This window comes from Lampetra planeri, chromosome 62 (assembly GCF_965212315.1).
Source record: "Lampetra planeri chromosome 62, kcLamPlan1.2.h2, whole genome shotgun sequence".
NCBI lineage: Eukaryota > Metazoa > Chordata > Hyperoartia > Petromyzontiformes > Petromyzontidae > Lampetra > Lampetra planeri.
This window is the reverse complement of record NC_136168.1, coordinates 3,198,846-3,222,248: the sequence shown is the minus strand read 5'-3', so window position 1 is coordinate 3,222,248 and position 23,403 is coordinate 3,198,846. Positions and strand designations below refer to the sequence as shown.

Genomic DNA, 23,403 nt, shown 5'->3' with positions numbered 1-23,403 from the left:
AGACACACACAGAGACCCATAGACTCACACAGAGACCCATAGATTCACACAGAGACCCATAGACTCACACAGAGATCCACTGACTCTCACAGACACCCGTAGACACACACAGAGACCCACAGACTCACACAGAGACCCATAGACTCACACAGAGACCCATAGACTCACACAGAGATCCACAGACTCTCACAGACACCCGTAGACACACACAGAGACCCATAGACTCACACAGAGACCCATAGACTCACACAGAGACCCATAGACTCACACAGAGACCCATAGATTCACACAGAGACCCATAGACTCACACAGAGATCCACTGACTCTCACAGACACCCGTAGACACACACAGAGACCCACAGACTCACACAGAGACCCATAGACTCACACAGAGACCCATAGACTCACACAGAGATCCACAGACTCTCACAGACACCCGTAGACACACACAGAGACCCATAGACTCACACAGAGACCCATAGACTCACACAGAGACCCATAGACTCACACAGAGACCCAAAGAATCACACAGGGACCCACAGACTCACACAGAGACCCATAGACTCACACAGAGATCCACTGACTCTCACAGACACCCGTAGACACACACAGAGACCCACAGACTCACACAGAGACCCATAGACTCACACAGAGACCCATAGACTCACACAGAGACCCATAGATTCACACAGAGACCCATAGACTCACACAGAGATCCACTGACTCTCACAGACACCCGTAGACACACACAGAGACCCATAGACTCACACAGAGACCCATAGATTCACACAGAGACCCATAGACTCACACAGAGATCCACTGACTCTCACAGACACCCGTAGACACACACAGAGACCCACAGACTCACACAGAGACCCATAGACTCACACAGAGACCCATAGACTCACACAGAGATCCACAGACTCTCACAGACACCCGTAGACACACACAGAGACCCATAGACTCACACAGAGACCCATAGACTCACACAGAGACCCATAGACTCACACAGAGACCCATAGATTCACACAGAGACCCATAGACTCACACAGAGATCCACTGACTCTCACAGACACCCGTAGACACACACAGAGACCCACAGACTCACACAGAGACCCATAGACTCACACAGAGACCCATAGACTCACACAGAGATCCACATACTCTCACAGACACCCGTAGACACACACAGAGACCCATAGACTCACACAGAGACCCATAGAATCACACAGGGACCCACAGACTCACACCGAAACACTCACGGGGGACGGAGGCGGTGCTGAACTCGAACTTGCTGATTGCGGTGGCGCCGTGGGTGAACTGCGTGATGAGCTGGCCCTCGTACACCAGGCCCGGCCGCAGGCCCGTGATCACGTAGGTGTTGCGCTGGGCTGGAACTCGGGCCTCCTTCCACGGGGCCTGAGAACCCTTCTGTTTGTTCCCCCAGGGAAGGCACGCGGCGCAGCGCGGCAGCACGTTGCATGAGGCACGTACGGGTGTTGAGCTTCGTTGGCACCGTACGTGCGTAGCCACCGTAGCCACAACACGTGCGCAGCCGCCGCACAAGCGCAGCCGCCGCACGTGCGTAGCCACCGCATGTGCGTAGCCACCGCACGTGCGTAGACACCGCACGTGCGTAGACACCGTAGACACCGCACGTGCACAGCCACCGCACGTGCATAGACACCGCACGTGCGTAGACACCGTAGACACCGCACGTGTGTAGCCACCGCACGTGCACAGCCGCCGCACGTGCGCAGCCAACCGCGCTCATCGGAGGTGCGGCCGACAGAAAGTCCTCGGGCGTCGTCGCAGCCGGGGGGTTTTGGAGCGTTGCACAACGGGTGTCCAATACCGGCACTAAGATATCGGTGTTAAATACTGCGCCGAAACAAATATTCACTTGTCTGTAGAATTAGAGTGGAGTAGAGTGAGATGGGAGGGGAGAGGTAGAGAGTTCGTGGAGGGGAGTAGAGTGAGATGGGAGTGGAGAGGCAGGAGAGTGTGTGGAGGGGAGGAGAGTGAGACGGGAGGGGAGAGGTAGGAGAGTTCGTGGAGGGGAGTAGAGTGAGCTGGGAGGAGAGAGGCAGGAGAGTGCGTGGAGGGGAGTAGAGTGAGATGAAAGTGGAGAGGCAGGAGAGTGCGTGGAGGGGAGTAGAGTGAGATGGGAGGGGAGAGGCAGGAGAGTGCGTGGAGGGGAGTAGAGTGAGATGGGAGTGGAGAGGCAGGAGAGTGCGTGGAGGGGAGTAGAGTGAGATGGGAGGGGAGATGTAGGAGAGTTCGTGGAGGGGAGTAGAGTGAGATGAGAGTGGAGAGGCAGGAGAGTGCGTGGAGGGGAGTAGAGTGAGATGGGAGGGGAGATGTAGGAGAGTTCGTGGAGGGGAGTAGAGTGAGATGAGAGTGGAGAGGCAGGAGAGTGTATGGAGGGGAGTAGAGTGAGATGGGAGGGGATAGGCAGGAGAGTGCGTGGAGGGGAGTAGAGTGAGATGAAAGTGGAGAGGCAGGAGAGTGCGTGGAGGGGAGTAGAGTGAGAGGTAGGAGAGTGCGTGGAGGGGAGTAGAGTGAGATGAGAGGGGAGTGGCAGGAGAGTGCGTGGATGGGAGTAGAGTGAGATGAGAGTGGAGAGGCAGGAGAGTGCGTGGAGGGGAGTAGAGTGAGCTGGGAGGAGAGAGGCAGGAGAGTGTGTGGAGGGGAGTAGGTAGGAGAGTGCGTGGAGGGGAGTAGAGTGAGATGGGAGGGGAGAGGCAGGAGAGTGTGTGGAGGGGAGTAGAGTGAGATGAGAGAGGAGAGGTAGGAGAGTGCGTGGAGGGGAGTAGAGTGAGATGGGAGGGGAGAGGCAGGAGAGTGTGTTCGAGGGGAGTAGAGTGAGATGAAAGGGGAGAGGTAGGAGAGAGCGTGGAGGGGAGTAAAGTGAGATGGGAGGGGAGAGGCAGGAGAGTGCGTGGAGGGGAGTAGAGTGAGATGGGAGGGGAGAGGCAGGAGAGTGCGTGGAGGGGAGTAGAGTGAGATGGGAGGGGAGAGGCAGGAGAGTGCGTGGAGGGGAGTAGAGTGAGATGGGAGGGGAAAGGTAGGAGAGTTCGTGGAGGGGAGTATAGTGAGAGGTAGGAGAGTGCGTGGAGGGGAGTAGAGTGAGATGAGAGGGGAGAGGCAGGAGAGTGCGTGGAGGGGAGTAGAGTGAGATGGGAGGGGAGTGGCAGGAGAGTGCGTGGAGGGGAGTAGAGTGAGATGGGAGGGGAGAGGTAGGAGAGTTCGTGGAGGGGAGTAGAGTGAGCTGGGAGGAGAGAGGCAGGAGAGTGCATGGAGGGGAGTAGAGTGAGATGAGAAGGGAGAGGCAGGAGAGTGTGCGGAGGGGAGTAGAGTGAGATGGGAGGAGAGAGGCAGGAGAGTGCGTGGAGGGGAGTAGAGTGAGATGGGAGGGGAGAGGCAGGAGAGTGCGTGGAGGGGAGTAGAGTGAGATGGGAGGAGAGAGGCAGGAGAGTGCGTGGAGGGGAGTAGAGTGAGATGGGAGGAGAGAGGCAGGAGAGTGCGTGGAGGGGAGTAGAGTGAAATGGGAGGGGAGAGGCAGGAGAGTGTGCGGAGGGGAGTAGAGTGAGATGGGAGGGGAGAGGCAGGAGAGTGTGCGAAGGGGAGTAGAGTGAGATGGGAGGGGAGAGGCAGGAGAGTGCGTGGAGGGGAGTAGAGTGAGATGATAGGGGAGAGGCAGGAGAGTGCGTGGAGGGGAGTAGAGTGAGATGAGAGGGGAGAGGCAGGAGAGTGCGTGGAGGGGAGTAGAGTGAGATGAGAGTGGAGAGGCAGGAGAGTGCGTGGAGGGGAGTAGAGTGAGATGGGAGGGGAGAGGTAGGAGAGTGCGTGGAGGGGAGTAGAGTGAGATGGGAGGGGAGAGGCAGGAGAGTGCGTGGAGGGGAGTAGAGTGAGATGGGAGGAGAGAGGTAGGAGAGTGCGTGGAGGGGAGTAGAGTGAGATGGGAGGGGAGAGGCAGGAGAGTGCGTGGAGGGGAGTAGAGTGAGATGGGAGGGGAGAGGTAGGAGAGTGCTTGGAGGGGAGTAGAGTGAGATGAGAGTGGAGAGGCAGGAGAGTGTGTGGAGGGGAGTAGAGTGAGATGAGAGGGGACAGGCAGGAGAGTGTGTGGAGGGGAGTAGAGTGAGATGAGAGGGGAGAGGCGGGAGAGTGCGTGGAGGGGAGTAGAGTGAGATGAGAGGGGAGAGGCAGGAGAGTGCGTGGAGGGGAGTAGAGTGAAATGAGAGGGGAGAGGCAGGAGAGTGCGTGGAGGGGAGTAGAGTGAGATGATAGGGGAGAGGCAGGAGAGTGCGTGGAGGGGAGTAGAGTGAGATGAGAGTGGAGAGGCAGGAGAGTGCGTGGAGGGGAGTAGAGTGAGATTAGAGATGCGGATGCCTCCCGAGTGGAGTGGGGGGGAGCATCTCCTCCGCCACCACCGTGCCTCTCACTCTCCGCACTTACCAGGCGCCATTTGAGGAAGTACCAGTTGACGGGGCGTCCTTGCGTATTGGTCCACTGCAGCTGCTGGGAATGCCGGTGTTTGTTGTCCTCTTTGATGGTGACCTGCACGGGGTTGTTGGAGGCTGCAAAGACAAAGATCCCCGAGCGTAGCCTCAGCAGACTGTTGGGGCAAGTGCCGTTAGCAAGGAGCTCCTATGAAGGCCGGCGCAGAGAGTGGCGACTCGTTCGACGCATTCGTTACTTATCGCAGTAAATCAACATATTGATCAACACAGGTGTACAACTGATCTGGACAGTTAAATGTATTGATCAACACAGATATATAACTGATCTGGGCAGCTAAATGTATTGATCAACACAGTTGTACAACTGATCTGGGCAGCAAAATGTATTGATCAACACAGGTATACTGATCTGGACAGTTAAATGTATTGATCAACACAGTTATACAACTGATCTGGGCAGCTAAATATTTTGATCAACACAGGTGTATTGATCTGGGCAGCTAAATGTATTGATCAACACAGGTATACAACTGATCTGGGCAGCTAAATGTATTGATCAACACAGATATATAACTGATCTGGGCAGTTAAATGTATTGATCAACACAGTTGTACAACTGATCTGGGCAGCTAAATGTATTGATCAACACAGGTGTACTAATATTGGTAGCTAAATGTATTGATTAACACGGGTGTACAGACTCGGGGAGTAAAAACCGAGTAGAAAACACGATCCGTACCGATCTCTGTGGTTTGAGGGCGGCAGTTCCACTCGCCCACGGAGTTGCCGTAGCAGCCACAGATGTACGCCGTGCCCTTGTACAGCTTGTTCCACGTCTCTCCGATCTGGTAAAACTGCATCAGCTCCAGGTCTTGGCACTGGTCTGCACGACCGCCGGGAGAGAAACGCAATCGTCATCGGCCAAGCGATGAGTGTTTACACGTGGGTGGAAACCGGGGCGGGGTGGGTGGGTGGGCGGTGAATAAGCCACGCACGTGCGAGGGGGAAACGCTCGATCCCGTAGAGACGAAACGCCTTGGGGGGTTGGGGGTCCACATGTTTGTTCTGTACTCCCTTCTCCTTGTGGGGACCGGAGCATGGGTTTTGCTTCTTGAGTGTTAGTTTCATCTTCTTGGTTCTTTCGGTAAAGTCACGTGGAAGGGAAATAATAAAATAATAAAAATTAAACATAATAAAATACGATTCTCACAGTGAGAATTGTATTTTATTATGTTTTATTTTTATTATTATTTTTTACCGAAAGAACCAAGAAGATGAATCCCTGCAGTCACGAAAGCTTTAAATCGAAATTTGAGTGTTAGTTTGTTGTTTGTTCTTTCTCCGGCACCTCCCATGAGCAGGGGTTGGCTACGCACGGGACCTCAAAGAAGTCCAACGCACATGCCCGCCTGACACCACGTGCTTTGTACGCATTTTGGATTGCAGTCCCTTCGAAGGATGTCCGGCAATGTTGCGTCGAGCGAACTACGGCTGAACAACGTAACCCTTAAATTTCGATTTAAAGCTTTCGTGACTGCAGGGATTCATCTTCTTGGTTCTTTCGGTAAAGTCACGTAGAAGGGAAGTAATAAAATAATAAAAATAAAACACAATAAAATAATTCTCACGACGTTTCGGCCACAACGCAAGCAGCGTCTGTCTCCCCGACAGACCTGGTCTTCACCTGAGGACGGCTGCTTGCGTTGTGGCCGAAACGTCGTGAGAATTATTTTATTATGTTTTTTTAAACCTTCATAAACAGTTTTCCTTTCATCAGGAAAAGGGGGTTAGCCTCTAAAGGAAAACTGTTCATAAAAGTTTAAAAAAAAGGTTTAAAACCTTTATAAATAGTTTTCCTTGAGAGGCTAACCCCCTTTTCCTGATGACGACCGCTTGTGTTGTGATCGAAACGTCGTCGTTTTTTTGCTATTTTCTTTGAACCTATCTACGTGACTTGACCGTAAGACCCAAATAATACAAACTATTTTTTTATTTCACCAGGTCTAAGACTCCACTGAGCTGCTACGTAGCGCCTTTTCAGAAGCGACCCTGGCAGCAGCTCAACGGAGTGACCGCTTTTTCATCGTCGTCATCATCACCATCACGCAGAGGTCGCAACCGGGTACCCGATACCCGTACCCTACCCGATACCCGGCTACTCGTACCCGGCTGGGTACGGGTACGGGTACCCGTTTGCGACCCTGGTGCGGCCGGGTACGGGTACGGGTAGACCGTGAGTCACTGGTGAATAACTGTTTGTCACTCATTTCCCAACGTCTTGTCTCTTCTCACAATTCAAGTTCCTAGAATCAACCCACCCACGCCTGCAACATGGCTTCATCCCAGAGGTCGCAATCAGGTACCCGATACGGGTACGGCCGGGTACGGGTACCCGTTTGCGACCTCTGCCATCACGTGGACATTTAGAGCAACAGCCAACCACTCTAATCGAGTTGGCGAAGGAGGTGCGCGCATCGGACCCCGCTGATGTTCCGACGTGGTGCGGGGTTGGGGGAGGGGGCAGTGGGGGGGGGGGGGGAGTGGGGGCGGTGATCTTACCGATGGGGTCACAGGCCCAGCGGCCCCGGCCCTGGCCGAAGCAGGTGCAGTTCATCATGTGGCCCTCGGCGTGCTTGCGCGAGAACGTCTGGTTCACGTTGTACTCCGTCTCGTCCACCACGCAGCGATCTGTCGCACGGCAGAGATCACCCGGACACCCGCGCCCCCACCCCCGTTCGGGTTTAGCCCTCAACGGAGTTTCGATTTAAAGCTTTGGTGACTGCAGGGATTCATCTTCTTGGTTCTTTCGGTAAAGTCACGTAGAAGGGAAATAATAAAATAATAAAAATAAAATATTTAATGATTCTCATCTGAGGATGGCTGCTTGCGTTGTGGCCGAAACGTCGTGATAATTATTTTATTATGTTTTATTTTTTATTATTTTATTACTTCCCTTCTACGTGACTTTACCGAAAGAACCAAAAAGATGAGTTCCCTACCTTATTACAGACCAATTCAGAACTTATTGGTCACCCCGTACTCCTTAAAAATCTCAACGTTCATCCTACAAAGACCCATCACAAGGGAGAAACACAAACAGACGACAAAAAAGAGGTTTGCCCGTATTGAAACGGCTGTACGCCGTACGGAACTGGAAACCCAATTTCCCTGTACAAGAACACGGGGTTGACAGGCGTGGCATCGCATCTGCTAACTCGCCGAGAGCACTCGCCTCGACAACTCCGTTGAGTCTTCTTGGTTCTTTCCGTAAAGTCACGTAGAAGGGAAATAATAAAATAATAAAATGTAAACATAATAAAATACAATTCTCACGACGTTTCGGCCACAACACAAGCAGCCGCCTTCAGGTGAAGAACAGGTCTGTTGGAAAGACAGTGTTGTGGCCGAAACGTCGTGAGAATTATAAAGATTTTCTAAAAAAAATGTTCTTTTATTTTTTATGATAGAATATAGTATTGTCATCATTTAGACATAAGTATACGACGTTTGCAGTCGATACCACATTGGGAAGTGGGTTAAAATTGAGTTACAAGATTTGAGGATACGACAACGACGACAACAACAGACAGAGTGAGTTAAATAAAAGCGTGTAAAAAAAAGAACACCCGTACCATGATGGGCCCTGCAACCTAGCTCGGCTCGGCTCGAATATGCCAGTGGAAAAAAAAACAACAAAAAACCACGAAAGGGGATTATCAGCCTTACCCAGCAGCTGGGCGTAGGGAATGCAGTTCCATTCCCCGCGGCCGTTCCCGTTGCAGGTGCACCGCATCATGTGCCCCATCTGATGGCGCTTGTCCCACTGGTCGCCGACGCGGTACTGCACGCCCTGCGACGAGCAGACCTCCTCGTGGGCTGCACAAAGACAAAGATCCCCCGGATAGCCTCAAGGGACTGTTGAGGCAAGTGCTGTCAAGCGACGGGCGGCTACGGACGAAGGCCGTCGCGGCGCACGAGGGGGTGGACGGCTGGGTGTTTAAGGTTTGTGATATGTCTTATTATCTGGCTGTATAGCAAATGAAAAAATACAACTACTTTACTTTGCAAGTGTTTTAATATGTATGTGTTTTTATTTAGGGCCCCTTTATAACATCATTTGCTATACAGGCCCCGCACTTAGCTTCATCCGGCACTGGTCATGCTACAGCTGGCGCTTAGGGGGCAATCGGGTGGGAGGGCGAGGGGGGAGCGGGGGCCGGGGGGTGAGGGCAACGCACCCTCCATGGGGCAGAATCCGAACTTGCGATCCTCGTCGTAGTGCTCCGTCGTGCTGCACCACTTCATGGCGTCCGGCCGCCCCTCTGCGGTGCACTCCGTGTAGCTCCGCTGGTTGTACTGGAAGGGGAAGTGGCAGAGGGCTCCGTGCGAGTTGCCGCCGCGCGTCTGGATCACAGCTGTCGGGGGACGAGCGGGGATTAAAACAAAAAAATTAACATTTTTAAAGATAAAGACGCAGGAGGATCCCCACAAAGATCCACGTTCCGACCCCTAAAATCCGCATCATCTGCTGCACGGACCATGGCGGATGGCGGATTTCTGAACGGAAAATAAAAGAAACTCTCCAGTCGTGGTGCGACCGTGGTCATCCAGAACGGACCGTATAACGACGCAACGCCCCGACCCACAACCACGAAGAAGGAGACGTCACGGCGATGCGCTCCGCTCAGTGCCGGATTATGCAAGTAGCAAAAGTAGCTACATGTGTAGTAGCTCCTACTACATGTGTATTAGCTACTACTACTACACGTGTAGTAGCTACTACACGTGTAGTAGCTACGGGCCCCGCACTTTCAAGGGCCCCGCGCTAAATGCTTTCAAGCTACCAATTCCGGTTCAGTGATTCTGCACTTGCTCTATTACTATAGCACTATACCGCCTTCGACTTTTATGAACAACTGGGTTTTTAAGGTTCGCGATTTGTCGCATTATCTGGCTGTATAGAAAATAAAACATACAATTACTTTACCATCCAAGTAAAAAATGTGTGTTTTAATATTTACGTTTTATTTTATTTAGGGCCCCTTTCTAACATCATATGCTACAGGCCCCGCACTTAGTTTAATCCGGCACTGGCTCCGCTGGCCTCTTGACAGCGGCAATCTGGGCTTGACCACCTAAATGTAATTAAAGTAATTATTTTAATACACGTAGGATGCTGGATTCATTATTGAATTTATGTATTTTTACAAAATTGCTGCCAAAGGGATTTCGCATCACCAAGTGCCGGGGCTTTCTTGGTCAGGGGCCGCGCGTTGAACGTTTGTTTTTTCTCTCTCTTTCTATTTTTAGGCTGAGTCGACCTAGGGGAGGCCCCACGACCGATTTCATTTGACTTGATTGTCACAATGGGTGTCGCACGTGCACAGGAATCCACATGATGATGATTTGCGATGGGCTGAAAGAGAGACTCCTTCCGGCTGGCCAAGGCTTCACTTGGTCCGTTTACCGAAGGCTCTGGCAGTGTTGACAGGAAAGAGAGGAGCCGTTTAAACCCGGGACTCGGCGACACAAAAAATCACCAAAATGACAAGAAGAGACGTTTCTTGTTAGTTTTCTTCGAAATCGGGGGGAGGTAAAAAAAAAACCACTTCAATATTTCAAGAGCGGCAGTGCTCGTGGTGTATAAAATAAGGCTCACGAAGTGGGTCACCTTACAGAGCCGCATGCTGCTCCGGAACCCAACATAGCGCCATCCCAACCCTCATCCAGAGTCACCCGCCTGCCCACCGCTAAGGAATGGGGTCATTTGGGGTCGGTGGTGGTGGTGGCGGTGGTGCAAAGGAAGTTTCCAATCGGCAAAAACCGACCCGCGTGCAAGGCTCGGAAGCACAGAGCCGCTTCAGAGATTTCTCGCCGCTTTGACCTCCGATGGGCGACTTCTTCCGCGCGACCTCCTGCCGCCACCTCGGGTCGTAACTGCCGCCGCTGCCGGGGATTGGCACCGTCGCCGTTAACGTCTCAAGCCTGGCCCCGCTGGGGGGAGCAGGCGGTGGGGAGAGGGGGGTGGCAAGGCCGGTCTCCAGGAACGCGTGAACAGCTCGCAGCTCACAATTAAAGCATTGTGGGGCGTCGGGCCGACCGAACATTCCAGGCATTTCACGCGGACCGCCGGGCTGCCGAGGGAACGCCGCGCTTGCAAAAAAACAACCAACACGGCGCGGATTTTTTTCCCAGATTTTTTCTCTCTCTCTCTTTCACTGTTTGCTGAGCAAAGGCCGAACGAAGTTACCCAAATCTCGTGCCTGACGAGCACAAAACACCAAAATGTAGGACAAATTCCTTAAATGTCCCCCCCCCCCCCATTCTCTGCACCCAGCCGCACAAACGGGTCCAACACAGTCGTCCGATCGGCAGGTTGCGTGTGGTGGAATCACGTGTGACTACTCCCCACGTCTCCCAACAGGCCTTGTCTCGTGTCGACGAGCAGCACAATTGCCCCCGAGAGGGAGGGCGGCTCCTGTGAGCTACACTGGAGGGGGGGTGGGCCTTCAGCCAGCAGTGGCACGAGCAAGCGACTGCAGGGCTGCTCCTTTATCTCACGTAGGGCGCCACGGTGGTCGACAGGAGGTCGTGGGTTCGAACCCGACCCTGACGCCTGCTGTATACTTGGAGTTTGCGTGTCTCTCGCTCTCTCTGTGGTGAGAAGTTAACTACCTCGCCTGGTATACAGGAGGTCGTGGGTTTTATCCCGACCCTGACGACGCCTGCTGTATATTTGGAGTTTGCGTGTCTCTCTCCCCCCGTGGTCGCGTGGATTTTTCTCAGGGTCCTCCGGCTTTTCTCCCCTCCACATTTCGAATCAACATCGCACATTCAGAGTATTTGCCTGCTATAAATTTCAACACGATGATGATGATGATGATACGCCTGCTTTCGTTGAGCTATCATTTGTAATAGCCAGGTCGCGTTTCTGAAAAAGATCCGCATAGCTCAGTGGACCTTACCTGGTTAAATAAAATGTGTTCAAAATAGTTCACCTAAGAACAAGGCCCAAGATGTTACAGTTGCCGCGCAAATCCTTTGCAATGCACCTTGGCCGGCCTACAACAGCAAAGCTTTGCTGGCTAGCATACTCACCTCCCGTGCACGCGACTGGCTACGGAAGGACCGCATGGTCCCAATAAACACGGGAACGGCAGCGTGCGGTGGTGCCGGGTCACGGAGGGGTCGGAGAGCTGAGCTGGCACGGCTGAGGTCCTGGCCTTCGAATGTGGGCAGCTGCCCGCGGATTAAACGGCCTTTTCAGGCGGAGCCAATTGAACATTTCAGGCTGGAAAAAAATGACCGTGAAAAAAAAGGTTCCACCACACCCCTCCAAGCTACCACCACCATCGTCACCGTCATAGTCGGCGGGCATGGTCGATTCACTTCTGGATGAAGGCCTCCCAAGGCCGCTGCAGCCGCCACCATATTTCACGGACGCTTACGTCCGTGAAATATTCTGCGCGTTACCATACCCATCAACCCCTTATCAGTGTCCTACCTTCTTACGGACAAATTCAGAGCTCATTGGTCACCTGGTGGCCCTTATAAATCTCAATGTTCACCCATCAAATTCCCATCACAAGGGAGAAACACAAACAAATAGACAATTTATTATTTGTTTGCCCGTGTTGAAACGGCTGTACGCCGTGTGGACCTAAAAACTCAATTTCCCTGTACAAGAATACGGGGTAAACTGTGATGGGTTGACACGGTATGCGTTACAAACTGTTCGTGATTATAACCCGCTCGTGTCATCCATAGGCAGGTTTCCCGCGCTCGATGCGAGTTCGGTTCACGCAATTTCACACTGCATGTGCGGCGCTAATGCTACTTGTACCAAAAATCTGCTCCACGATGCGGTTTGGATTCACTCTGCATGTGGCTGTGCGGTCGGACGTGGGGCGACATTGTGTAGTGTGTGCACCGTGTGTGGAAATGTATCACAGCCAAAAACTCTAAACGCGTGACGTCCATTTCGAATGTGGAATGAAAAACTGGAAAAATCCACGCGGCCACGGGAGGGGGTGGGGGGGGGGAGAGAAAGAGACACGCAAACTCCAAATACACAGTTGGCATCAGGGGTCAGGATCGAACCTACGACCTTCTGCATACCAGGCGAGGTAGCTAACATCTCACCACAGAGAGAAAGAGAATTCGCAAACTCCGAATACACAGCAGGCGTCAGGAGTTGGGATCGAACCCACGACCTCCTGTATACCAGGCGAGGTATTGAACATCTCGCCACCATGATGATGATGAGAGAGAGAGAGAGACAAGCAAACTCCAATATACAGCAGGCGTCAGGGGTCGGGATCGAACCCACGACCTCCTGCCTAACCAGGCGAGGTAGTGAACATCTCGCCACCATGATGATGAGAGAGAGAGAGACACGCAAACTCCATATATACAGCAGGCATCAGGGCTCGGGATCGAACCCACAACCTCCTGCGTACCAGGCGAGGTAGTGAACATCTCGGCACCATGAACTGGCGGCTTACCAGACTCGGAGCGGCAGAAGGTGTACTTGCGGTCCTGGTCGTAGTTCCCCGTGGTGCTGCACCACAGCTTGCCGTCGCTGCGTCCCTCCCCCACGCACGCCGTGTAGGAGAGCCCCGTGTACATGAAGGGGAAGACGCACGGCTCCCCCGGCGCGTTGCCCCCGTACGTCATCACACCTTCACGCAGCACGCAAACGCACAGCCTGTTAAAATCCTGTTGGGGCAAGTGCCGTTAGCGAGCTGCACCTATAACGGCCGGCACGGAAGACGCGGGGAGGGGTGGGTGGGTGGCCGGCACCACGCCCGACCACCTTTGTCTCCCCATTGGCAACGCATACCACACACCGCGCCAGGTACTCATTTGAGGCTGAGTCGAACTAGGGGAGGCCCGGAATCGATTAAAATAATCGTCACTGGGTGTTGGCCGTGACGGGGAGTCGAGCTCGTAGCGCAGCGCGCTGACCGCTACACCACCGCTCCCCGGCACACCAAACACTCACGCCAGACAAAGGTTGCCCGTATAATCATTTATGTCCAACGAGAAGGACGCAATGAATGAGAATCCTTACTTGTACTGAAGGAATGCGATGAGCTATAAAGCTCTTTTTTCCATAGATGTCCAGTCAAGAGGGGTACAGGGTCAGAACGTGACACCAACAAACAATACGAAAACATGACAGGTAAACAAATCACTTAAAAAAAGTATACAAATAAAATGTAACTAATTTTTATTTCACCAGGTAAGGCCCACTGAGCTATTTGCTTTTCGAGCAGCGACCTGGCCGCAAACGACCGCTCAAAGAAGTGACCTATCACGTGGAAAATTCAACCGAATAATCCAAAATAATCACGATGCATTTTATTACATCGCGCCTGACCGGCGGTGCCGAGACGGTGAAGACTCCAGCAGCAGCACGACGGGGAGCCCACTCCACACGACAGCCCCGAGCTCCCCTCCCGGGGACCCTCTTTTACTGCCAGCGTGGCCTGGCTCCGCCCCCGGCCACGCCCTCCTTTCTAGAACCTACCAGCGGGTTCTCGGTGTGCCCCTTCTGTGACCTTTCCCCTAGATCCCCCTCTGGTCTATCACGTGGCCTGCTGCAGTCAGGGCTGCCGTAAGCCGCAGATTCCCCTTCCCGCCAGCAGCCAGCGCTATGCCGCTACACGACCGATTCTATGTCACTACACGAGGATCGCCTAAAACCGACGCGGTGGGGTCACGGTGACCTCTGCGTGCGTGTGCAGGGGTGGGGGGGGGTGGATGGGTGGGACTGACCAGACGTCTGGCAGCTGACGCCGTTGCCCAGGCAGGTGCAGAGCATGCGATCGGTGCCCTGCATCTTGAGCCACTGCTGCCCCGTGGCGTAGGTGGCTCCGTTGTCCAGCTCGCACTGCGCCGACGGGCGGAACTGCGCCTCCTCCACCCCGGCGAACTCGCCTGCATGCGCGCGGAGACGCGCAGAGACGCGCAAGGGGTAAAGTCTCACCGGTGAGTGCCGCGTGGTGCGCGAGTCTTGCCGGTGAGTGCCACGTGGTTGTGTGAGTCTCACGGAGCGTTAAGCGTGGTTGCGTGAGTCTCACGGTGCGTGCCGCGTGATTGCGTGAGTTTCACCGGCGTGTGCCGTGTGGTTGCGTGAGCCTCACCGGTGTGCACGGCGGCCACTGCCGTGCTGTGCACCTCGCACTTCCACTCCCCGCGCCCGTTGCCCGTGCACACGCAGTGGAGCAGGTCGCCCGCCGCGTCCGTCTTGGTCCACGTCTCCCCGACGCGGTACGAGCTCTGGCTGTCCTGGTCGTTGCAGCGATCTAACGCGCCACAAAGACAAAGTTCCCCCCCACCCCCCCGTGTAGTCTTAACAGACTGTTGGTGCAAGTGCTGTTAGCGAGCAGCGCCTATGAAGGCCGGCACTGTGGCACACGAGGGGGTGGGTGGCCAGCACAACCACGCCCGGCATGCCTTTGCCTCCCACGTGGCGATGTTTGCACACCGCACCAGGTACTCATTTGAGGCTGAGTCGAGCTAGGGGAGGCCCAGGACCGGTTCAGATAATCGTCACCGGTGTTGGCCGCGAGCGGGAAGTGAACTCGGCTCGCCGGGATCCTAGCGCAGCGCGCTTAACCGTTGCGCCACCGCTCCCCGTACGCACACGCACACACACGCACACGTGTTTCAAGTTATCCGCTTGATTTTGTGTTGACCCGGGTGACGACTAATGGGGGCCCAACCGTCTCGAGCCCCGCGATCACGAGCCGTGACCTGGGGCCACCCAAATTACGGAGTCCAAACGAAGACCCCTCAACCCCACACGGGATGACGAAGACGACGACGAGCCGTGAGCAACAGCTGTGCCCACTCGACGTGGCGCAGATGTCGGCTACCCCCCGCCACCCCCCGCCCGCCCGCTGTCTGTCGAAGTCGTCGCACGGCCGCGGCCAGTGACCCGTGAGATCAGCTGCTGTTGCTCGTGGTGGTGATGGTGGTGGTGGTGATCGTGGTGGTGGTGATGGTGGTGGTGATGGTGGTGATGGTGGTGATCGTGGTTGTGATCATGGTGGTGGTGATGGTGGTGGTGATGGTGGTGATCGTGGTGGTGATGATGATGGTGGTGATCGTGGTGGTGATCGTGGTGGTGGTAATGGTGGTGGTGATGATTGTGGTGGTGGTGGTGGTGGTGATGATCGTGGTGATGATGGTGGTAATGATGGTGGTGATGATCGTGGTTGTGATCATGGTGGTGGTGATGGTGGTGGTGATGGTGGTGATCGTGGTGGTGATGATGGTGGTGGTGATCGTGGTGGTGATCGTGGTGGTGGTAATGGTGGTGGTGATGATTGTGGTGGTGATGGTGGTGGTGGTGGTGGTGGTGATGATCGTGGTTGTGATCATGGTGGTGGTGATGGTGGTGGTGATGGTGGTTATTCGTGGTGGTGATGATGGTGGTGGTGATCGTGGTGGTGATCGTGGTGGTGGTAATGGTGGTGGTGATGATTGTGGTGGTGATGGTGGTGGTGGTGGTGGTGATGATCGTGGTGGTGGTAATGGTGGTGGTGATGGTGGTGGTGATGGTGGTGATCGTGGTGGTGATGGTGGTGATCGTGGTGGTGATCGTGGTAGTGATCGTGGTGGTGATCATGGTATGATAAAGATGGTGGTGATCGTGGTGATGATGGTGGTGATGACTGTGGTGGTGATGATGGTGGTGATCGGTAGTGATTTTTGTAGTGGTCGTGGTAGTGGTGATGGTGATGGTGGTGCTGCTCGTGACGGTGGTGGTGGTGGTGAAGATCGTGGTACTGATCTTGGTGGTGGGGGGGGGGCAGGGGGTGGATTGCCAAGCCGGGAGATCGAATCGTTACGCAACCCCACGACACGCAAAGCAGCTGCTGCTGCTGCTAGCGCAAAGTCTCATGGCCGTCTGCCCACAATAAAACAGAACACGGTGGTGCGGCAAGACCGCCAAGAACGAGAGAGAGTCGGGGGGGGGAGTTGGCGGGGGGCAGGGAGGGGGGGGGTTGATGGGGCTGGCACGCACTTTTGGAGGAGCAGGACACTTGGCCGAGGCCACCACCCAAGCAGGTGCAGTCGACGATCATCCAGGTGTGGTAGGGCCGCTCCCAATCCTCGCCCACAGCGAACGAGGAGCCCAGGACGGAGTCGTAGCAGCGCTCCGCCGCCCCGGCTGCACGACCACACACACACACCATGTACACACACACACACACCATGTACACATACACACCATGCACACACACACACCATGTACACACACACCATGTACACACACACCATGTACACACACACACACCATGTACACACACACCATGTACACACACACACACACCATGTACACATACACACCATGCACACACACACCATGTACACACACACACACACCATGTACACACACACACCATGTACACACACACACACACACCATGTACACACACACACCATGCACACACACACACCATGTACACACACACACCATGTACACACACACACACCATGTACACACACACACCATGCACACACACACACCATGTACACACACACACACACCATGTACACACACACACCATGTACACACACACACACACCATGTACACACACACACCATGTACACACACACACCATGTACACACACACACCATGTACACACACACACACCATGTACACACATACACACCATGTACACACACACACCATGTACACACACACACACCATGTACACACACACAATGCACACATACACACCGTGACCACGCATCGCACACACTGCAATGATTGCACACATACACACCGTGACCACACACACAATACACACCGTGACCACACACACAATACACACTGTGACATCACATACAAAAAACAAATCACACACACATCTCACAAACACACGAACCCAGGAGGATGTCAGCAGTGATGGCCCCGTTGCTTTGGCCTCTGAGCCTCTGAGCCAAAGCAACCCCTCTAACGTTTGTCCGGTACCGTGCAGAAAAACTTAAAAATAAAAACCCTTTGAGCGCGCGAGTAGCAAGAGGTCGAGCGGATCACCTCGCGACCATCGCTGGCCACCGAGAGCGCCGTGCGTGTCCATTCTGTCCGTGCCAAATACAACTAACAAACCCCCCAAAAAAATAATGACGGAACAAAGTGTCCTGTGTGGATGTCAGTGCCGACTACAGCCCCGCGGGGGGGGGGGGGGCACAACCACCCCCGGGGTGTCTCATGGGCAACCCACCCACCCCACCCCAGGTACACACCGTTAAAAGCCACAAAAACAAATTGCGCGTTGTTTTTTTCTTATTTTTAAAAATGTTTCTATAACCTTATGCAGTGAGCACTCGAAGTCAAATTCATTTAGTCCGTCGGTTTGCAAAAAAAAAAGGGAAAAAAACAGCACTTTCCCATAAGTTCCAAACGAGAAAATTCATAATCCGATTTGGACTCGCTCGCCAGAAAGCATTTCAGTTTTGTGGTTGTTATTTTTTTTGTGTCTAAAAAAAAATAATGACACAAATATAAATAATTAAAGAAGGGGGCCACGGTTTTGCATCTGTTGCTCGTTATGCGTCGGGTTGACTTAGCTCCGTAATTTTTCAGCGTATTTCACGGGCCGTAAATAATCACCTCTAAACACAATAGACTCGTCGGCTATAGTGACGTCTCTGCGTGTGTCGTTTTGCACGTCCCACCAAAACATTATTGCACCGCTGCCGACATGTGGGGCCCCGTTCTGTTTTTAAAGCTGTTTTTGCGTCGCCTTTGTCGTCCAACGGTAAAAAAAATATCAAGAAAATGCCATTTCATCGTTCAAACGCGACCGGGCGTGCCTTGCGGATGATCAGACGACCGATCTCGACAGACCTCGAAAGCTGAGCAGGTTCTGAGCCCCGCTCAGCTCCTCTTACCCGCAAAAATATAAATATATAATCGGGAAAATTGAAGCCGTTTCCGCACTAAACTATGGGGAGAGAAAGTAAAAATACGCGGATGATCGCACACTCGGGCGAGGATGATCACACACTCGGGTGAGGAATTCCTCGCCGAGTGTGCGATCATCCCCACCGAGTCCCAAGACTCGTTTTCAGGAGGGTCCTGCCAAGTTTTCACAGGAAAGGCGGGGGGGGGGGAGCTGATGTCGTTATCGTCCCAAATGAGTAAATCCGATTCGCGTGGTTGTCTACGTACAGGTGCGACAGAAGGTAAATGTTTCAGTCATCGGGACGCTTGGCAAATGCATCGTGTGTTGCGGTGTTCGTCACTCAATTTCAGAGTGGGGTGGGGCCGCTTTCGCCGGTGAGACATCATCAGTGTGAGGAGGGCCGCCACACAATTTTAAACCATCGTTGGGGTTTGACAGCAGCACGACGATGATGATGATCATGATGGGGTGGGATGTTGTCACTGTTCGTTGTCGGAGGGGGCCCGCACGTCAGAGGCCGCACTAAAGGCCACCAGGGGCCCGCCAATGACCCCCGCGTTGCATAAAAATGAAGAACCACTTGCCACGTTGGCTTAATATCTACGGAAATAAACCGGAAAACCCGGAGCAAACCCATGCAGAACAGGAGAGGCGGGGCGGGGGCGTGGGCGGTGACCATACAAACTCCACGTAGAAAACCGGCCGATTCGGGGATATCGAAACCCCCCCCACGGGGCCCCCTCCTCGTCGCTGTGAGGCCGGCGAGCGTTACCACCGCGGTGCCACCGCTGCCACCAAGTTGGATAGACGGGCGACAACGTGGGGGGAAGGTGGGAGGGGAGGACGACGGCTCACCCACGGGGTTGCACGTCCACTCTCCCTTTCCGTTGCCCAGGCAGACGCACTCGAGCATCTGACCGTCCGTGCTGTGCGGCCGTTTCCAGCGCTCGCCGAGACGGTACGACTGGCCCTGGTCGTGGCACCGGTCTGCAAGGTTCACGTGGCGGCGGCGGCAAGGGTTACCGGACGGACACCACGGACATCATCGCGGACATCGTCACAGATATCAGAGCTTCGTAGCTTGGTTCAACGCGCGTGCGGACATTCGCAAGGGAGGCTCGTGCCGCCAGGTGACCTTTCACACGAGGTGCTTTGTCTGTCACGTGGCAGGCGGCATGCACTCGTCACGAGTGGGTGAGAAAGGTCGTACGCGGCCCTTCGTTGAGACGCCGTACCCAGGCGGTGCCGAGTTAATTTTGTTGTTTTTGCCGCTGCTGAGGCTGTTTATAATGATTCTATCGTCGCCACTGCCGTTGATGACGGCGACGACGACGATGGTAACAATGGTAACCGTGGTAACGATCAGTGACGGGCTGGGACTAAAAAAATCGACCCGGGGCGTTCGTAAACAACACGTAGGAGGCTTTAGCAACCAACTTCACCCATAACGCAGCATTTATTTTCGGGTGAGATAGCATGAATATAAATGTGTCGTTAAACCCGCCACCACCCGACGCAGCCAATTAGGAAGGTTTGTTACGTAAACAGACGAAAAGGTTTGACACGTAAACACCGGTCCAAATTCGGGCTATGGAATTTTTTTTTAATTTTCTAAACGTGTTGTGGGACAAGCTAGCAGCGATACGTTGCCCTGTGGCAATGTGCCAGCGTGATTTTGCCGTGCAATCTTACTGACCCATTTGCGGCTGGGTCCAAAAAACAAATGGGGGTGGGGGGGGGCAGGGGGGGGGGAGTTGGGGGGCCGCCGGGGAGGAAAACTCTTTGGGGGGGCTGCCAAATATACGGGGACATAGTGCCAACCGAGAGCGTAAATAAAGAATGCAGTGTGCACATTAGGGGCCGTCCATAAATGACGTCACGCACCTAGGGGGGATGGGGGGGGGGGTCAAAAATGTGTGACGATGTGTGACGAGGGGGGAGGGGGTTGAGAAATGTGACGTCACATCAAAATGCGCAACTTTAAATGAATATCGACAACACGTTCTACTTAATTAAATAGACTTTTAAATAAATGTTTTCTCCTACAACATCAGAGTGCAGCGCCACATTAAATACGCACTACAATGACAATAGTTTAAAGCGATTTGAAACATGTTCTATTTTGGGGGGGGGGGGCATAGCTTTGTGACGTCATATTTTACGGGGGGGGGGGTCTGACTTTTTGTGACGCCGTGTGACGAGGGAGGCGGGCGGGGGGGATAAAAAATCGTCCAAAATCGCGTGACGTCATTTACGGACGGCCCCTTTCGAGATAACAAAACATATTTTCAGAAATTATAAAAATGCATGAAACGGTCGGTGGCGACGCGCCCCGGGTGAACCTACTCTCGGTGGAGCAGCTGATCCGTCCGATGCCCGCGCCCAGGCACGTGCAGTCCCACACCATGCCCTTCCTCGGCCGCTCCCAGGTCTCCCCGACCGAGTAGCGTCGCCCGGTGTACTGGTCGAAGCACACCTGCTCGCCGCTCGCTGCGCACACGCCGCCACGCACCGCGCACGTGAGAGTTGCCGCAGCCGTCGAGGGACGGCCCCTGGAACGTTTCGAGGGCGAGGTTCGAAGCGACGCGCGATCCGAGGAGTCGAGTTTGTGCCAGGGGCTCGAACGACGGCGTTCGGCCGCTGTTGAGTCGTGCCGGAGGCAACGCGGCGGCGCGTGGCGGAATGCATCGACAAGGCTCGAAGTATTCCAAATCGCTGCTCTACGGGACGTCTGGCAAAAATCATTACCAAGCTGCGGTTTGTGTGTAGCATTCTCTGGCACGTGGTCGTGACGGGTTCCTGCAAGATCCGACCACGTGTCCGTCCAGTGCTCGCCGAGCTGCGTTGGCTTCCGATTGCCGAACGAATCGACTGTGAGGCCGCGCTCATGACACACACAGGCACACAAGGTGCTTGACACGAGTGAATCACATTACCTCGCTGATCTCGTCAAGGAACATAGACCCATCACGTGAACTCGGGTCATACTCACGGCGGCTTTTGGCTCGCGCTTCTGTGGCCGTCTGGAACGCTCTTCCCTTCCGAAATTAAGAAGCCACTGGAGCTGTGCACTTTCAAATCTAGATTGGCAAACGAATTCCTTTAGAACTGTACTCTTAGTTTTTTCGGTAAAGTTACGTAGGTAAAAAATGAAATTAAAATGAATAAAAATAAAATAATTTTTTAAATTTTAATTTCATTTTTTACCTACGTGACTTTACCGAAAAAACTAAGAGTATGAAAATCCTTGCAGTCACGAAAGCTTCAAATCTAGAATCCTTTAGAACTGCTTTTGTAGTTTGTTGTCCTCCGAGTAGCACGGTCGGCTACGTACGGTGCGAAATTCGACGGACGTGCGTACACACAGCTGACCGCTACAGATCCTCCGCGCAGGAGATGTTGATTGTCTTTGCCGTCTTTCCACTGGATTCAGGCGGAGTGTGACGAGAGAGGGGACCGTAACCCCGGGTTCAAATTAAGGCAACAGCACCAAATGACAACAACAAAAATGTCGCTTGGCACTCATCCTGCTTCGTCCATGTCGCTGCGTTCGAACAATCTCGCTGCCGCAGAGAGCATGGGAACTGTGCGATCCCTCGCACGGATCCGACACCACGATCGCCCCCCCCCTCCCTGCCGCCCCCCCTCAATGCAACAGTCAAGTCAGGATATAAGGCTTCCTGTTTAGAATAAGCAGATGGCATTGCGCAATTCCGCCCCCCCCCCTGCCCCCGTTGCCCCCCCCCCCCCCCGTTGCCACCCTCCCTCCATATCCCGTGCCAGCGGGGGGGGGGCCTCAACGTTAAAGTGAAATACAATGCGCTGAAATACCTGCGATCCATCGCAATAACACGTGGCACCGCAGAGAATGCCGCTCCATGGCCCATCCGGCGAGCACAATGTGTTGTTCGCATACAACCGAGGCGGCGGCGGCGGCGGCAGCTGTAGCAGATTATTAATTATTGTTATTTTTTATTGTTTAGCGGCAGAGTCATGCGTTCGTAATGTTGAACGCGCGCCCAATTTCCACGGATTGTTTACCGTTCAAGTCTGTCCGGCTTAACCGTTAGAACCACGCGTATGGGTTTTCTCTCTCCGCCCCGCTCCCACCCCACCTCGCATCCCGACCACTTTACTTTACGACTGTTTGTCCGAGTGGATTTGCTGCTGTTGCTGTTTCGATTGTAAACACGCGGTGAGCCGCACCGCGGACAGCTGACATGGTGCAGGCGACTGCTGAGATGTCAACTTCCTCGCCTAGTACGCAGGCGGTCCGGGGGTTTCATCCCGACCCTGACAGCTGCTGTATGTTTGGATTAGAGCTCTCTCTGTACCAGCGTGGACGGCACCCTCGTGTTCACCTTCTGAAGCGCTCGCTCGTCACCGTGGCGTGCGCGATGACCACCACCACCACCACGTGACTTTTCTTTCGTGTTGTGCGCGGTGCTTTTAGCGCCACAGCACGTGGATTTGTAGCGTTTATTTTCATTTGTTTGCTGGTGACTTTGTGTATTTCATATCGAAATCGCCTCCAGTGCTGTTGCTGCCAGCGGCAATAAAAGTTGTTTAAAAAGTCAAAAGTCTCTCCGTGGTCGTGTGGATTTTTTTTCTCCAGGTCCTCCGCTTTTTTTCCTCCGCGTTTGGAATCAACGTCACGCGTTTAGACTGTTTAGATTATTTTGGTGCAATAAATGTCCAGACGATGGGCCCACTTTGTTGAGCTATCATGAAAAATAAGTTAATAGCTCAATGGGCTTTGCCTGGTAGGATGGGGGTGGTTTAGTGATGTATTTGTGCATGTTTGGGTGGTTTGTTTACCTTTCTTGTAGTTTACACTCCAACCGTGTTTTCGTTACTTTTTGTTGCTGTAACGTTCTTAAAAAGAGCTTTACAGCTCATCGGATTCCTCCAGTATGAATAAATATTCCGATTCTGACTGCTACTCTCCCACCCTCCCTCGCCCCCCTCTTTGCCATCGCTTGCACTGAACAGTTACAAGCTATACAAACT

The 23,403-nt window shown here is 53.7% G+C and overlaps 1 protein-coding gene across 1 annotated transcript in view; it reads right to left on the bottom strand.

Moving 5' to 3' along the window:
• Positions 1-23,403, bottom strand: part of LOC144736652 (fibronectin-like) — a 48,853-nt gene that overhangs the window by 5,580 nt on the left and 19,870 nt on the right. The window contains exons 4-15 of the mRNA XM_078619223.1: positions 20,740-20,883; positions 19,249-19,380; positions 16,501-16,647; positions 14,612-14,773; positions 14,244-14,405; positions 12,968-13,144; positions 8,702-8,878; positions 8,190-8,339; positions 7,023-7,151; positions 5,203-5,346; positions 4,459-4,580; positions 1,263-1,431 (exon numbers count right to left, since the gene is read on the bottom strand). Of these exons, the coding sequence (XP_078475349.1) occupies positions 1,263-1,431; positions 4,459-4,580; positions 5,203-5,346; positions 7,023-7,151; positions 8,190-8,339; positions 8,702-8,878; positions 12,968-13,144; positions 14,244-14,405; positions 14,612-14,773; positions 16,501-16,647; positions 19,249-19,380; positions 20,740-20,883 (1,815 nt within the window). The remainder of the gene's footprint in view (positions 1-1,262; positions 1,432-4,458; positions 4,581-5,202; positions 5,347-7,022; positions 7,152-8,189; positions 8,340-8,701; positions 8,879-12,967; positions 13,145-14,243; positions 14,406-14,611; positions 14,774-16,500; positions 16,648-19,248; positions 19,381-20,739; positions 20,884-23,403) is intronic.